Here is a 15,463-nt window from a genome sequence, read left to right as displayed (position 1 = left end):
CAACAGTGTACATCTTGTACCACCAATATCCCCAGTACCCCTCCCGTTCCCACCCCCTGCCCGTCTCACCCCACCCCCTGCCTCTATGGCAGACAATTTCCCTCTTTCTCTCTCTACTTATGGGTATTAAGGTTTGCAATACATATAATGAAAGGCCATCACATGGTTTTAAAAGCTTTTTTTTTAAAAAATGAATTTTTTACAGTAATTGTGTGTGTGAGAGAGAAAGAGAGAGAGAGAGAAAGAGAGAGAGAAAATAGGCATGTGTGTAAAGTGGTTGAGGAGTGGATGGGAATGGATAATGGAGGTGGCTGTACCTGGTGAGTAGATAGCGACTCTGTCAATTCCCCGATCCTCTTCTTGCAGTTGTCGTAAAAACACACCAACGGAGTCTGAGATAGGTTTGAGAGTGAACTGGCAGCGTTCACGCCGAGATGGCAGCCTCACAGATATCACAGGTAACCCATTCTGATACACCACTGTCACATCTGAGTGAAAAAGACCCGCAATCATAGGATATTAGATTTCATTATAAGCAAAAGCCACAGTTACCACTACTGTTATAATTGAGTCTGTTCTTATTATTATGAAAATATTTTCAAAGGTTTAAGGAGATATTCTTAAGCTTTAATTGAAATTACACTAGGAACTGGTTCTTGGAAGACTGCATGGATCACATAATTCGCTTTTCAGAAAAAAAGAAGCAAACATGTGAAGTATTATATTATAAGTGGGTCAAAGGAGGGGCTTTCCCAGGAATTAGAGGTAAAGTTCTTGCTAAGTATAAGCCCTGGTTCCTTTTAGTACAATTTATGTTGAATACTCAGAGATGGCTGGTTCATACTGTATAACTGGTAGGAGACCAGCTGTAATGGACAAATTACATAGAGGCATAGTAAGGGGTAGTTGGAACAAGACTACAATGGGTAGGGCCTTTTACTTGTACACGGTAAACCTGCATTCAATCTCTGGAATCTCATATGGCATCCCAAGCATCACCAGGAGTAATTCCTGATTGCAGAGCCAGGAATAACACTTGAGAACAACCAGGTGTGGCCCCCAAGGTACCCCCCCACCCAATAAAACAAACCAAAACAATAACAATAGAAACTCCTGTAGGGGGTTTGCGGAAAACCTAGGTTCGATCCCTAGTATCGCCCATTGTCCACCAAGTACTGCCAGGAGTAATTCCTGAGTGTAGAGCTAAGAGTAACACCTGAGCATCACCATATGTGTCCCCCCAAACAAAAACAGAAAAAAACCAAAAATTCTTGTGTAATAACATCTTAATTATGTGCTAGTGCTCTATTAAGTGAGACACTCAGAGCAGTCAATTCTTATTTTAGAACAACATTATGTCCAAGGCATATGATAAGTGAGCATTCACTCAACTAATACTGACCTTACTAGGTAAGGTAAAGGTAAAGGCCCTCCTGTTGATCGTCGATTTGCTCGAGCGGGCCCAGTAACGTCTCCATTGGAGACTTTGTTGTTACTGTGTCTGGCATATCGAATACTCTCGGTAGCTACTGACCTTACTACAAAAAATAATTTCCTTCATGCCCTGTTGTACACCTTCCTAAAGCTAACTGCTTGGGATTTTCTAACTGGCAATTAAGAGAAGCATTATGATAAGTTACACAACTGAAAGAGTTTTCTTACAACATTATGACATAAAATTCCTTATTTCCTCATATTTTTCCTCAGTAGTGTTGACTGAGAGAGAAGTTAGTCAAGAAGAAGTCAGCTGAAGAGGGGCAGAGACAAATACCTGCAATCTCTCTCACACGTGGATGGAAAGAGGCATAGTAAGGGAGTAACAAACCCGTCAAAGCAACAACACAACCCGAGAACTAGTCTACAGAACAGAATCCACCATGGCCAGGAGATGGGGTGAGGAGTAGGGGCTTAAGGGAGGGAGGAAAGACCGTGGAGGAAAGAAGGTGACACTGTTGCAGGGTGTGGTGTTGGGCACACTGCGTGCATGAAACCCTATCATTGACAGTGTTGTAGATCACGGTAACTAAAATAATAATAATAAGTAGTCAGCATAACTCCAATTTATTCTTTGAAGTGATTTAAAATGAATAAGCTTTAGGGAACTGGAGCCATAGGGCGCTGGGGACTGAACAGGGTTGGCCACGTGTAAGGCAAGAGCTTTTCCCCTAGTACCGACCATTTCTTTTACATAAGTCCAAATTGCTATGATTTGTTATCTGAGAGGTAATACATCAGGCAAGGCACTTGCCTGGCACACAGTCAGCCTTGATTAGATCCCTAACACTGAATGTGGTTCCCAGAGGCCCATCAGGAGTAAGTCCTGAGCACTGCTGGATGTGAGCCCCAAACCAAAAATTTTATTGAAATTAAAGAAATACGAGTGCTTTGAGAAACTCTGCAGAGAATACCACACTGAAGAACTGACAAGCCTTCCTTCTAATACTGCGTTTGAAATAAGTCCCCAGGTCTCCTGCTTCCCCACACACTGTATTGTAATGGAAATATTACATTTCCCAGTTTGTAACCAAAGGAGAGCAATTACCTCAGATTTGACAATATATAAAATAGCTATTGGTAGTAATGAAGTCACAGTGGCATTTTCAAGATAAAGACAACTGTCAACTACTATTCTCTAAAGAAAACTCTTCTTTTAAAGTGTAAACTAACATAATTCTTTCATTGCTTAAAAAAAAACCAAACAAACCAAAAAAAAAAAAACCCTATTGCTTTGCTTTACATTTCAATAAAATAAGAAGTCTATGGCTCTGGCTAGAAGAAGTCAACAAATTATGGGATATCCAATATGACTGAGACAAAATATGACAGCAGCTTAAGATAAAACAAAAAAGCAGAGAGGGCAAAGCACTTCCATACTTTCAGGAATAAAGACCCTATGACAGAAGAAATTAGGATATATAAGCAGGAAGGTACACAACACAACAAAACAAAACTTTTTAGACCAAGAAGAAAAATGCAAGAACAATATATATTTAGGGTAAAAAAGAAGAATTAAAAAATTTAAATAACTTTGGGGCATCATTTCTAGGAAAAAGCCACTAAATGCAAATGCTTATTATTTAAATGCTTTTTACCCAATTCTTTAAAAAAATGCTTATGCAAATTCATAGTAGGAAGTTTGGCTGGTGTTCAAAATCATGGGCAAATTTTGTAAAATATCTCATGAACACATATAACTATATAACAAAGACTTCTGAAAGGGCTGCTGGCACAGTAAGGAAGCACAAAAACAGTGTTTTCTCAAAGCTGCTTAAAACCGAACATTGTAAGAGGAATGATTCTAGTGGTCTGTCATCTTAAGGAGATTCTGTCCCCGCTTCCCTTTGTTGTTGCTGCAATGTCTGGGGAGTGCCAGTTTGGTTGTGGGGCTTGAGCACTTGTTGCCATGCTCACTGGGGTTGTGGTAGCAAAAGATCATCACACACTTCTTGTGGCACTGGACATCACACCAGCAGCACCACCAGGACTGCACTTGTCCCAGCTAGCGCTGACTTCGTCCTTCTTCCCGTAATAGTCTACATATCGAATGTGAAATTTAATCAGAGAATCTTAGTGCTGGAAGAATCCGAGAAACCACACAGGCTTTAGCTAAGTCTGGCAAGATTCGATGATATTGTTCAGGTCCCACAGTACAACCCAAAGCAAAGTGACTTTGTGTGTCACGGTTTGAACTAAAAAAATCATTGACTTTCTTGTCAAATGGCACCCATGGCACTGGATGGCACAATTCAGTGGGGATTTCAGTTCTGACCTGCTTAATTTTTCAGAATATCTAGTGATGTTACCCGCTTCTTCACTTTAAAAAGCTTTTCCTTTGGCTTGTTTTTATTTTTTCCCCGCTGAACTCACTGTATTTTCTCTTAAACACGTTCTTTTCCCATTCTCTCCATACGCCTTTTGTTTGTTTGTTTGTTTGTTTGTTTTTAAGCTTTTGGGCCATAACCAGCTGTGCTTAGGACTTACTCAGGAATCACTCTGGCTGGCTGGGGGGCGTATCAGATTCCGGGGATCAAACTTGGGTCAGATGCATGGAAGACAAATGCCCTCACCTGCTATACCATCTCTCTGGCATTCCCCTCGCATCTTTCTAATAAAATTTAATTAAAAACTATTTTGCTTCACTCAAAAAAAGCTTTTTACACGCTCCAGTTTTGTTTTGTTGTGTACCTTCCTGCTTATATATCCTAATTTCTTCCGTCATAGGGTCTTTATTCCTGAAAGTATGGAAGTGCTTTGCCCTAGGCAAACTTCTAAACCCTCACAGACCATAGCTGATGACATGTCTTCACAGTTCACCACCTTCTAACTGCTGATCATATCCAAAACCTCTTTGAACCACTGGACAGGTGAATTTGCCAAAAGCATTCCTCAAAATCAAAAATTTTAAAATTAATTTTCCCTAAACTACTCATCTCCAACATTTTTAAAAAAATCTCAGTCGATAGCATCAACATTTAACCAACCCAGGAAATAGATAAACTGGATATTAATTGATATTCTTGACTACTCTTAGAGCAAAAATATCACATTTCTCTTCTCTGACCAGTCAGCACATCCTTTTGTTCTATTTTCCAAACATCTCTGCTCCGTCCAATTCTTCCCAATGCCACCATTTTGGTCCAGGCCACCACTGTCTCTGCTTGATTAGCTACATAACAACTGGGCTCTACTTTCTTCTAGTCAGGCTCCTGTTAAAAAAAACTGCTCACACTGAAGCTGGATAATCTTTTATACTCCTAAAGATGATTGCTATTTGATGTTTCATCATTTCCATAACAGATGCTCATATATATATATATATATATATATATATATGGCCCACCATGCACTTTAGGAGTGACCCCTGTGTACTACTGGCTGTCGCCTCAAAACTTAGAATAATTTTCTAAGAATAAATGTTATTAAAGAACCTAAAGCTGAATAGGAATAAATGCAGAATTATATTAATGAATACAAAGATGGCATTGTAAAAACTGACAATTTTTCCCACATGTGAATTGATAAACTTAATATGATGCTAATCTAAACCCTAGTAGGAATAGATCAGTTTATTTTAAAAATCTCCTGAAAGAATACAACTATACAGAATGAAAATTATCATTTTTCTTTTGCAGTGCTGGGGATGAAACCCAGCACCCCACACATGTAAGACAATTGCCTTAACACTAAGCCACATACCTGGCAAACAATTAGCATTGTAATAAACTAATAAAAATGGCTTCATAATAACCTGAGAAAAACCTACCTATAAAAATATGAACACAAACTTTTCTTTAAACATTCAAGTTAGAAGAACTAAATATTTCACATGTCAAACATCATCTGATGAAAATTCATTTTAAAAAATCTGTGTTTATATACAAAGCATATTTCCATATAAATGTTTCAAAGTTATATCACACAGTCACAACTTTAGTTGTTCAATAAATATAGTTGTTTAAGTGTATTTGCAAGTTTTTGCAAGTACAGTTGCCAGTACTTGCAAAACTGAGTATCTGGGGGCCAGAGCAATAGCACAGTGGGTAGAGCGTTTGCCTTGCACACGGTTGACCTGGGTTTGATCTCCGGCATCCCATATAGTTCTCTGAGCACCGCCAGGGGTAATTCCTGAGTGCAGAGCCAGCAGTAACCCCTGAGCATTGCCAGATGTGACCCAAAAAGAAAAAAAATTAATTAATGGGAAAAAAGCCATGCAAAAATGAATTTTTAGGTATTATTAGGCCACCGTGATGAAAGATTTAAAAATGAAATGAAAGGAGACATAATGACAAAATAAACCACTAAAGCACAGCCAGAAATCACTGCATATCACAGAGGGAAAAAAAAAGATCTCACTACTGAAGATGCAGTAACTGTGCTGACTGGGTAGCTCTAGCATGGAACCCAAGGGGTTGGACTGACAGCTGACGAGAACCCTAATTCTTTGAAATGCATCTGAACTTTTGCTACTTTCAGCCTTTACTTTCTGCAGGCTTGATCTATGGGGGAGGACCAAGACAGTAGAAATTAAGTCTTCATATCTGACCTTCTAGAGAGAGGTGAAAGACTGTTGGAAGAAACCGAGAACTGTGACAAAAGCAAACAACATAAAATCAAGTTGGTGTTTTAGGGCATAGCGACCAAAAAGGCTGAGTGTGCTGCCACCCAGGGGGATAGTACAGTAATGGGACTGGTGGTCCAGGTGGAGAACTCTAAGAGATTTTTTTTGGGGGGGATGGAGAGGTTGGACGTGGTCGTGGGGGCGAGGGATATTCTTCAATAGCATAGAGCTGTCCATCTGAGTGGTCCCCCTCCCGTGGTGCCTACTATTACAACATTCCCCCCGTGACAGAGCATGCCTTTTCATTTTGTCATTGCCATTTCCCTTTCCTTCCATAGCAAGGGCCATAGAAACAAGACTAATACTAAAACTACAGTGCCATCTTCAGAAAAACAAAAGAAGCTAACCCTGTTGTGTAAGTGAAAAAATTCTTCAGGCTACTGTTATAAAATAAGATGGAATTCCTCAAAAAAAAAAAAAGTGCCAAGTCTCTGGAGGGCAAACTTAAAGACACAGAATTGAAGGTGGTAACAGAGAAAGAGGAAAATCCATTATAGAAAAACAAAAATGTCACAGTCTTAACTAAATAAAAGAAGCAAATCCAAGACCCCCCCCCCCCCGCCCCCCTGTGCTTAAGAGCTCAAGGAGTTCTTCACCAAAGAGATCAAGGACATGGACATTTTTAAAATTCCAAAGACAGTACAACAGGTAAGGAGCTTGACTAGCATGCTGCTGACATGGGTTCGGTCCTTGGCAAAACATATGTCCCGCCCAAAGTGATCCCTGAGCACAGAACTAGGAGTAAGCCCTGAACTAGGAGTAAGGATTAAGTACAACAGGGTGTAGTTCCCACCCAATAAAATCCAAACAGAGAGGGTGGATATAAAGACATTGAATGAAATTCAATCTAATATGGAAAGCAGAACAAGTAGATTGAATCCTACAGAAAAATTGAAGAAATTAAAGATACAAGCATAACAACGGCCCAAATGAAAGAGGAGAAACAGGGGTTAGGAAAACTAAAGATAATCTGTAAGAAATACATGATTCATCAGAAGGGTAAATACCAGGATGATGGAAATTTTGGAAGGTGGGGAGGGAGGGAGGGAGGGAGAGAGACAGAGAGAGAAGCAAAGACCATTATACCTGAAAACTTCCCAAACCTAAGAGAAGTCTAAGAAACAGGCAATGAATAAATTTTAAAATATAAATAACTAAGATAAATCATTATTAAATTATCAAAAGCCCAAGAAAAATATTCAAAGCTGGTAGAAGATGAGAGTGACATACAAGACCTCTCTCAGACTTTGATCAGCTTTCTCAGCCCCAAACCCTATGAGCTAGAAGAGAATAAAATGACAGACTCATACAACCACTCATACTACCAGCCAAGAATACTTTACCCTGCAAAATTAACAGCCAAATGTGATAGAGAAATAAAGACTCTTTCAGACCAACAAAAGCTACAGAGTTATACCTCCAGACCTACTCTACAAGAAATGCTAAAAGGAGTTCTTAAAATACATTCAGTCTGAAAATGAATGAATGAAAACATAGGTGATACACTCCAGAACCTCAACATCAGAGTTATATTTGGAGACTTAATTCCAGTGACAATGAAAACAAAAGAATAAATGAAGCAGACTACCTTAAGTTAAAAACCTTTTTTAGCAAAAGAAAGTATCACACATTGGAAGAAGATATTTACGCATCAAACACCTGACAAAGAGTTATTAACCAAACTAAAGGGCAAAAGAACTGAAGAAACACTTCTCCAAAGAAGATACACAGATGGTTCACAGACACATGGGGAAAAAAAAGGGCTCAACATTACTTATTAATAGGGAAACGCAAATCAAAACCACAATGGGACATTACCTAATACTCTTGAGAATGGCCTTTGTCAAAAACATTGGAAATATCTAGTATAGATGAGAATGTGGAGAAAAGGCAACCTGGGCACAGTAAACTGGGAATGTAACCTGGTGCAGCTTTCATGGAAAACAATACAGAAATTCCTTAAAAAATTGAAAATGGTGGGACCAGATGTGGTTTGAGTGGCAGAGCACATGTTTGGTATGTGGAGGTTCTGGGTTCAATCCCAGCAGGGCACGGCCCTGAGAACTGCCAGGCTGCCCCCTTAACAGTACTTTTTGAAAAAACGCTAAGAAAATGGAAATTCCATATAATAGAGGAATACCACTCCTAAGCACTGTAGCACTGTGCTTCCGTTGTCATCGATTTGCTCGAGTGGGCACCAGTAACGTCTCCATTGTGAGATTTGTTACTGTTGTTGGTGTATCAAATACGTCATCGGTAGTTTGCCAGGCTTTGCCGTGCAGGCAGGATACTCTCGGTAGCCTGCCGCGCTCTCCAAGAAGGACGGAGAAATTGAACCCAGGTCGGCTGCACGCAAGGCAAACGCTCCACCTGCTGTGCTATCGCTCCAGCCTCACTCCTAAGCATTTATCTGAATACAAAAATACCAGTTCAAAAGCATCTTTTCACCCAAAGTTCATGATAGTATTATTCACAATAGCCCGAACATAGATGCTCACCAACAGATGACCGGATAAAGAGGATGAGTATAGATCCAGTGGAATATATACTACTCTGACATTTAAATGAACTGTGAGTTTTGGAGACAAATGGATGCGTCTTGTTGACTGTGTTAAGTGAATAAATAAGTAAAAGATTTTGATGGAATGTTTCTACATGGAGTGTAAATAACTAAAGCAAATGGAGTGATAAGACACAAGACTTCTTAGGCTTGGTGGAAATTATAGTGGTGATTAGAGGAGAAGGAAAAATAGGAGGAAGGAGAAAGAGAGTTATTTGGCATAACAGGTGACATAACAGTTATGTGGTGGGACTAGTGAATCTTATACACATACAGAGGTATGAAGAAAATCCCCTGAAATTCCAACAGTATACTATAAACCAATGATAAACCAATAAAACCATAAGCTATTAACTAAAATGGTGGACTAAATAAAACTAGAAACTAAAAATGTAAACCACAGTACTATAAACCAATGATAAATCAAGCTGCCGAGAGTATCTTGCCCGCACAGCAAAGCCTGGCAAGCTACCTGTGACACATTCAATATGCCAAACACAGTAACAACAAGTCTCGCAATGGAGACATTACCGGGCCCGCTTGAGATAAATCAATAAAATTTAAAATTTAAAAAAGATAAAACTTTAAATTAGAATGAACACAAACTTGTCAAAAGTTATAAACCATCTTTCAATATACAGTTAGAGTTGTATATCTCAAATACTTGTATACCAAAAAAATCAGTTCTGCTCATTTTTCATGTCAAGGCAATTGTGCTAAATAAAAGTTCATCTCCTTCCTTCCTTCAATCATCTATTCACTCAACCGAGAAATTAAGATTTTATTTTGCCTTTCTTTAGAATAAAGTTTATCTTACCTCCCCCTGTTTTTTAAATAAGAGTAGCGTTTTGTTTGGTGTTTCTGTAAGGTTACTTCATGAAACCTTGACTCTCAGCCCATTTTAATTTTGCATGGCAAGAGCAGAAGAATACAACCCTGAAGTACAAACAACAGACTCAAGAGAAAAAGGACGGGTTCTGGAATCTCGAATTTGGTAGCACTCAGCTCTATAAACAGGAGAAAACTCAAACCCAAGGGCACATTGTTGAATATACTGCATCGACATTTCTTCACCAGGAATTCAGGGGTTCTAGTATCTCACAAGACTGCTGGAAAGATTCAATGCAGATCTTCTCTAAGAAAAGCCATAAAAACTATGAAACCTAGCAGTCTTTTTTTTTAAAATTTTTATTAGTGAGACCATGAGGTAGAGTTGTAGACTTACAAATTTCTGTGCTTGGGTTTCAATTATACAATGATCAAAGTCAAAAATTCAAAATCTAAAATTATATAACATTGTCATGAGAGAAATCCCAATCATGCCTTTAAAATTTCAAGGGGGAAGGTGTAAAAAAAATGTCAAGAGAACTTTTCCGCTCTGGAGAAGCCTGTGTTAGCTCTTAAACACGGATTCCTCTTTTTCTCTCTTACAACTCTAATTAAACGTCTTTTAATAAAAAGAAAAAAAGGTTTGCTTCACTGAAAAATAAATAAACAACCCCCAGGAGAATAAAAATGACTTCACAAGAAATAAGGGGGGAATGATTACAAATTTTACAAACCAACAATGTGTTTCTGAGTATTTTTGTACAATTGAACCCTGAGAATATGATAAAGGAATAGATTCACCTTTATTCCTATTTTGTAAAAATTTTCTGAATACTACACACACACACACACACACACATACAATTTTATTATATAACAAATAAACTTATTGCACAGGAAACTGGTTTCCTTCATATTGCGCACTTGAGGAATGAACTGTGTCCCTGCTAGATTCGTATGCTGAAGCCTTAATGCTGAGGTGTTAGGGTGCTAAGGTTAAGAGTGTCATGTGAAAAGGGACCTGATACCACACACTTCTGACATTGCAAGAAGAGTTCTCTACCCCCCACCCCATCCTGTGTGCACGCGTGTGAGAAGGTGGCCATGTGCAGGCTAGGGACAGAGTCAGACCAGCCCCTGACCCTTGCTGCCATCTTGTTCTCGGCCTTCCAGGCTCCAGAATGGTGAGAGAGATTCTTTTTTGGTGGTGGTTTAAGCCAGTTATATTTTTTCATGACAGCCTGTGAAAATATCTACACTGTCATATTTTAAAAATAAGCATTGGGCCAGAAGACAGAACTGGAGTCAAGGCGCTTGCCTTGGGGTTGGAGCCATAGCACAGTGGGTAGAGCGTTAGCCTTGCAAGCGGCCAACCCAGGTTCGATTCCCAGCATCCCATATGGTTCCCCAAGCACTGCCAGGAGTGATTCCTGAGTGCAGAGCCAGGAGTAACCCCTGAGCATTGCCAGGTGTGACCCAAAAAGAAAAAAAAAATAAAAGGCACTTGCCTTGCACGTGGCTGACCTCTGCTTGATCCCCAGCACTGCCGAGGTGGCTGAGGAATCTCCAGCACTACGCCCCACATACCTCCACCCTCTCCACCCACCATACACACACCACACTCGCCCTTGTAGAACCACATCCTGAGGGCCTCGAACTGAACTCGTGGCTGGTTGCAGGTTGGCAGAGAAGCCCTGGGAGGGGCCCCCAGGCCTTCTGGGTACCACTTGGGAGGTTCAAGTAAACAAATACACATTATAAAAATGGAAGTAATTTTCTTCTTTTATACTTCTTGGTTTTGGGGCCACATCCAGCTGCGTTCAGGGCTACCAGGCTCTGCACTCAGGGATCACTTGTGGCAGGGCTCATGGGGCCATATGCAGTGCTGGGCTTGAACTCGGGTCAGCTGTGCAGAAGGCACATGCCTTATTAACTGCACTATAACTCTGATCCCATTTTCTTCATTTTAGACCAAATTAATGGACACTTCTTAAACAAAAATAGAAAAAGAAAAGAAAATTGTACAAATGAAAATAAAAATAGAGGCTGGGACATGGCCCAGTGGCAAGCAAATGTCTCCTCTGTTCAACACCCTGGGTTCATTTTGCAGCATGAACAGAATAAAACAATAATGACAAAACAGACAGTACAATCTTTATTTTCATATAAAAGAACATTTAAAATACAAAATAGTTTCTGCTGGACTTGAATAAAACATCATATTATGATCTAGTTTTGGAATGTGGCAACATGAATATACCTTTGTTTTCTAAAAGGTCACACCTTTCTGCTTTGATGAAAATAAGTTGTGAAAACTCAGACTAAGGAAGAAATATGGTAACAGGTGTGATCACGGCTCCCAAGCTCTTTCTGCAAGATGATCCCTGGCAAGGCATGTATACAGCTCCCAAGAATTCTCTAAAACTCATAGAATTAAATCTGTAACACTATTCTGATGCATGTAAAACAAATAAAACTACTACAAATTCAAGCTTCAATTTTAAAGTTTCCAAGTGGGGGTAATCTTTAAGAGCTCTCTGGATTTCCTAAGTTCTTGCAGAGAAAATGACAAAGTTGTTTTTAAGACTTACCCTCAGAGAAACGTCTTCCAGCTGTTGTCACATGGTTGTCTACGTTTAGTTAACTACCACAGAGTTACAGGTTGGTTAAAAGGGTTCCTGATTTTTTAACCATAATAACAAGTCTCACAATGGAGATGTTACTGTGCCCGCTCGAGCAAATTGATGAACAACAGAAGGACAGTGCTACCCTTAACGAATGACTTTCAGGTCTTGAATTGATGCCTCATATTTGAAAATCCCCAAATATGCACAAGCAACTAAAGCTATAACTAAACACTTCCTGGAATCTGTCTTTGTCTTCTGTTAAAACTGTACAAAGATTAATCAAGCAAAAGAAAAATCTCCAATTTTAATTCCTTTACTTATAAAAACAGTGTTTTCCTAAAAGTCACTATTTCAAGGCTTTTGTGGATCCTGGGCTATTGGACTCTTCAATGTGTGCAATGGGAAAGAATACCCATCACAGAGAGCACAGCTCTTTTCTTCCCAGTGCAATGAAAGGATGAGTGTTGCTAAGTTTAGACAGTGCCCATCTGCACACAGAGTACCAAGATCTTCTGTAAACTAGACACAATTTTTTCCTGGCATTTGGGTAAAAAACAGCAACACTTCATTGTTGTTGTTGTTGTTGACAGCCATGAATATTAAGAGCCTTTGCTACTTCTGTATGAGAGTCACATACCGGCTACAACCTCTATTCAATCCCTGGCACCATATATGGTCCCCAAAGCATGGCCAAGATTGATCCCCGAGCACAGAACCAGGAGTAAGTCTTGAACACAGTCAGATGTGGCCCCTATTCCCTCCCCTACTCTCCCCCAAAAACTCACATCTTGAGGACTTATTTTAGATTATGTCAAAGGTATATTATAGATGAAAGTTAGAAACTTTGTTTTTTCATATTTTAATGCCTAATGTCTACAGCTCACTGGTCTTTGAATTCCTCAGGTGTCCTTAATTAATTGTGTGACCTTGGGGATGTAGATGAATATTTCTCTGCTTCAAAACCTGTCCAGATGTGTCTCTCTTTCTTCATCTGTAAAATGGGTTAAAGCTACCTCCTTGGGGACTGAATGGCTCAACACGCATCAAGTGCCTAAAACTCTTTAGAGTGGCAGCAGTTGTTTCATCAAATTGAACTCTGGAGGGAAATGGAATCACTTCCATTTGCCTCAAGACTTACTTCAGACTTTGAAATAGATGATGGTGATCCTAGAATCGATGTCATCAGCCAAATCTGACATAGATCTGCTTCCACTCCAGGCTAAGTTATATGTTAACTAAATGTTAACACCTGAAGTGAAAGGGTTTCCCATTTTTATGTGCTGCTTTCTTGGCAAAAATGAAAATCCATTTTATGTAAGTCTTCAAAATCAGGGTTTTATAATAGAACAAGCTACATTTTGATAGTTTCAAACTGAAATTTCTACTTTAAAAATATCTGCAAGACATATTTTTTTGTAAAAAAAAAAAAAGGAAAATAAGGGGCTGGGAGATAGTACAGTGGTTAGGTTCAGTTCCGGTGCCACATCCTCTCAGGGTCATCGCTGTATTGCAGCACAGGGAGGCTGGGGTATCCCAGACACTGTAGGGCTTGAATCCCATCATGTCCTCAAGCTCCGGAGCTCAACTGATGGCTGAGTTGACCAAGAATCACCCATGACGCCCCTGGATCTCCTGAGCACCACTTGGCAGGGGTGGGGGTAGAGGATCCTCCTCCAACACACAAAGGGAAATAAGAGGTCTTTTAATTTCCCTGGTTTCATACTTAGATGATTGAGAACTCTGACACACTAAAGCACATTAAAGGCTTTGTATTCTTACATCTTTGTTGATCAAGTAGTTTCATTACTTTCATTTCTCTCCTATAGTCAAAGTTTGAAAAAGTTGTAAACAGAATTATCCACTAGAATGTCTACAACCAGGAAGATTAACTGAATGCTCGAAAAGACACTGGAACATTGATACATTAATGGTTGGGATGCGGAGTGGCACAGTCACTTTGAAAAAGAGTTTCATTGATTAAGAAGCTAAGTATAACCATATAACCGAGTCATTCCACTCTCAAGTATCTACCCAGGAGAGATATAAATGTATCTCACAATGATCTCTAAGATAGCAGAATTATTTTATTAGCTCAAAAAAGAAAACAACCCTAACATGCTTCAGTTGGTGGAAGAATAAATGGTACTTCCAAGAATAAATGGTACTTGCAAATACTAGATTGCTCAGCAATAAAAATAAAGAATTATAATATATGTCACAATAAGGATAAACCTCAAAAACAGGATGATATGAAAACAAGTGAGATACCAAAGATAACACATTGCGTGAATCCATTTACATGACATTTTAAGAAAAGGTTTAGCTACAGAAACTGAGAACTGAAAAATGGTTACCTGGGACTTGGGAGGGGAGCAGGTCTGATAGCAAAGTAGGAACAAAGAAGATTTAGGAGTGAATGAAATAATCAAAAACTGGATTGTTATAATGCCTGTATAATGTCATGTAAATTATATTGTACACAAAATTTATCTCAATAAAGCTAGAAAAAAGCAACAATAAAAATCCAAAGGCAAAAGTGGGGCACTGGGGGCTGGAGTAATAGCACAGTGGGTAGGGCATTTGCCTTGCACTCGGCCTACCCGGGTTCAATTCCCAGCATCCCATATGGTCCCCTGAGCACCGCCAGGAGTAACTCCTGAGTGCAGAGCCAGGAGTAACCCCTGTGCATTGCTAGGTGTGACCCAAAAAGCAAAAAAAAAAAAAAGTGGGGCACATACGTAATTTCTGAAGCTATGCAAGACCTTAAGTTTAAAAGTTGTACATTAGCTATACTTGGGGTCATTAAGCAGATGACTGTTGATGTTAGACTTTTTAATAATCCTTCATTACTAAAATTAGTTACTTTTGGTTAATTTTTGTAAGAAAATTATAACTTCCTTTGGGGGTGGTATTTTAGGTCACACCAGTGGTACTTAGGGGTTACTCCTAATTCTACACTCAGGAATTACTCCTGGTAGTATTCAGGGGACCATACGGGATTCCAGCGATTAAACCCAGGTCAACATGAAGATAAACACCCTATCCTACCTGGAACTGCACAAATGCTCCAGCCTCGGGAAATTATATCTTTTCTAAACTGCAAATCAAACATAAGCCTCAACGGCAATTTTCGGTATATGATAAACTGAGTAACATATACTTGAACAAAGACATAAAGGCAGTTAGAAGAAGCTATTTTCTTTGCTGTTGCTCCTGTTTATCTTTGTCACTTTTCCGTTAGTTAAGAGGAAAATTACTTCCTGACTTATGCTATTAAAAATTGTCAGGTTATGTTTCTGACCTCCCTTTTGCCCTCAAAAGTGTTCAGGT

General features: G+C 39.3%; 1 protein-coding gene across 1 annotated transcript in view; it reads right to left on the bottom strand.

Moving 5' to 3' along the window:
• The window catches only part of MCU (mitochondrial calcium uniporter), a 190,037-nt gene that overhangs the window by 19,723 nt on the left and 154,851 nt on the right, over nucleotides 1–15,463 (bottom strand). The window contains exon 3 of the mRNA XM_056113479.1: nucleotides 318–488. Coding sequence (XP_055969454.1) covers nucleotides 318–488 — 171 coding nt within the window. The remainder of the gene's footprint in view (nucleotides 1–317; nucleotides 489–15,463) is intronic.

This window comes from Sorex fumeus, unplaced genomic scaffold (assembly GCF_029834395.1).
Source record: "Sorex fumeus unplaced genomic scaffold, SorFum_2.1 ptg000020l, whole genome shotgun sequence".
Taxonomy (NCBI): Eukaryota; Metazoa; Chordata; class Mammalia; order Eulipotyphla; family Soricidae; genus Sorex; species Sorex fumeus.
Note: the sequence above shows the minus strand (reverse complement) of the source record. Positions and strands in the feature narration are given on the sequence as shown.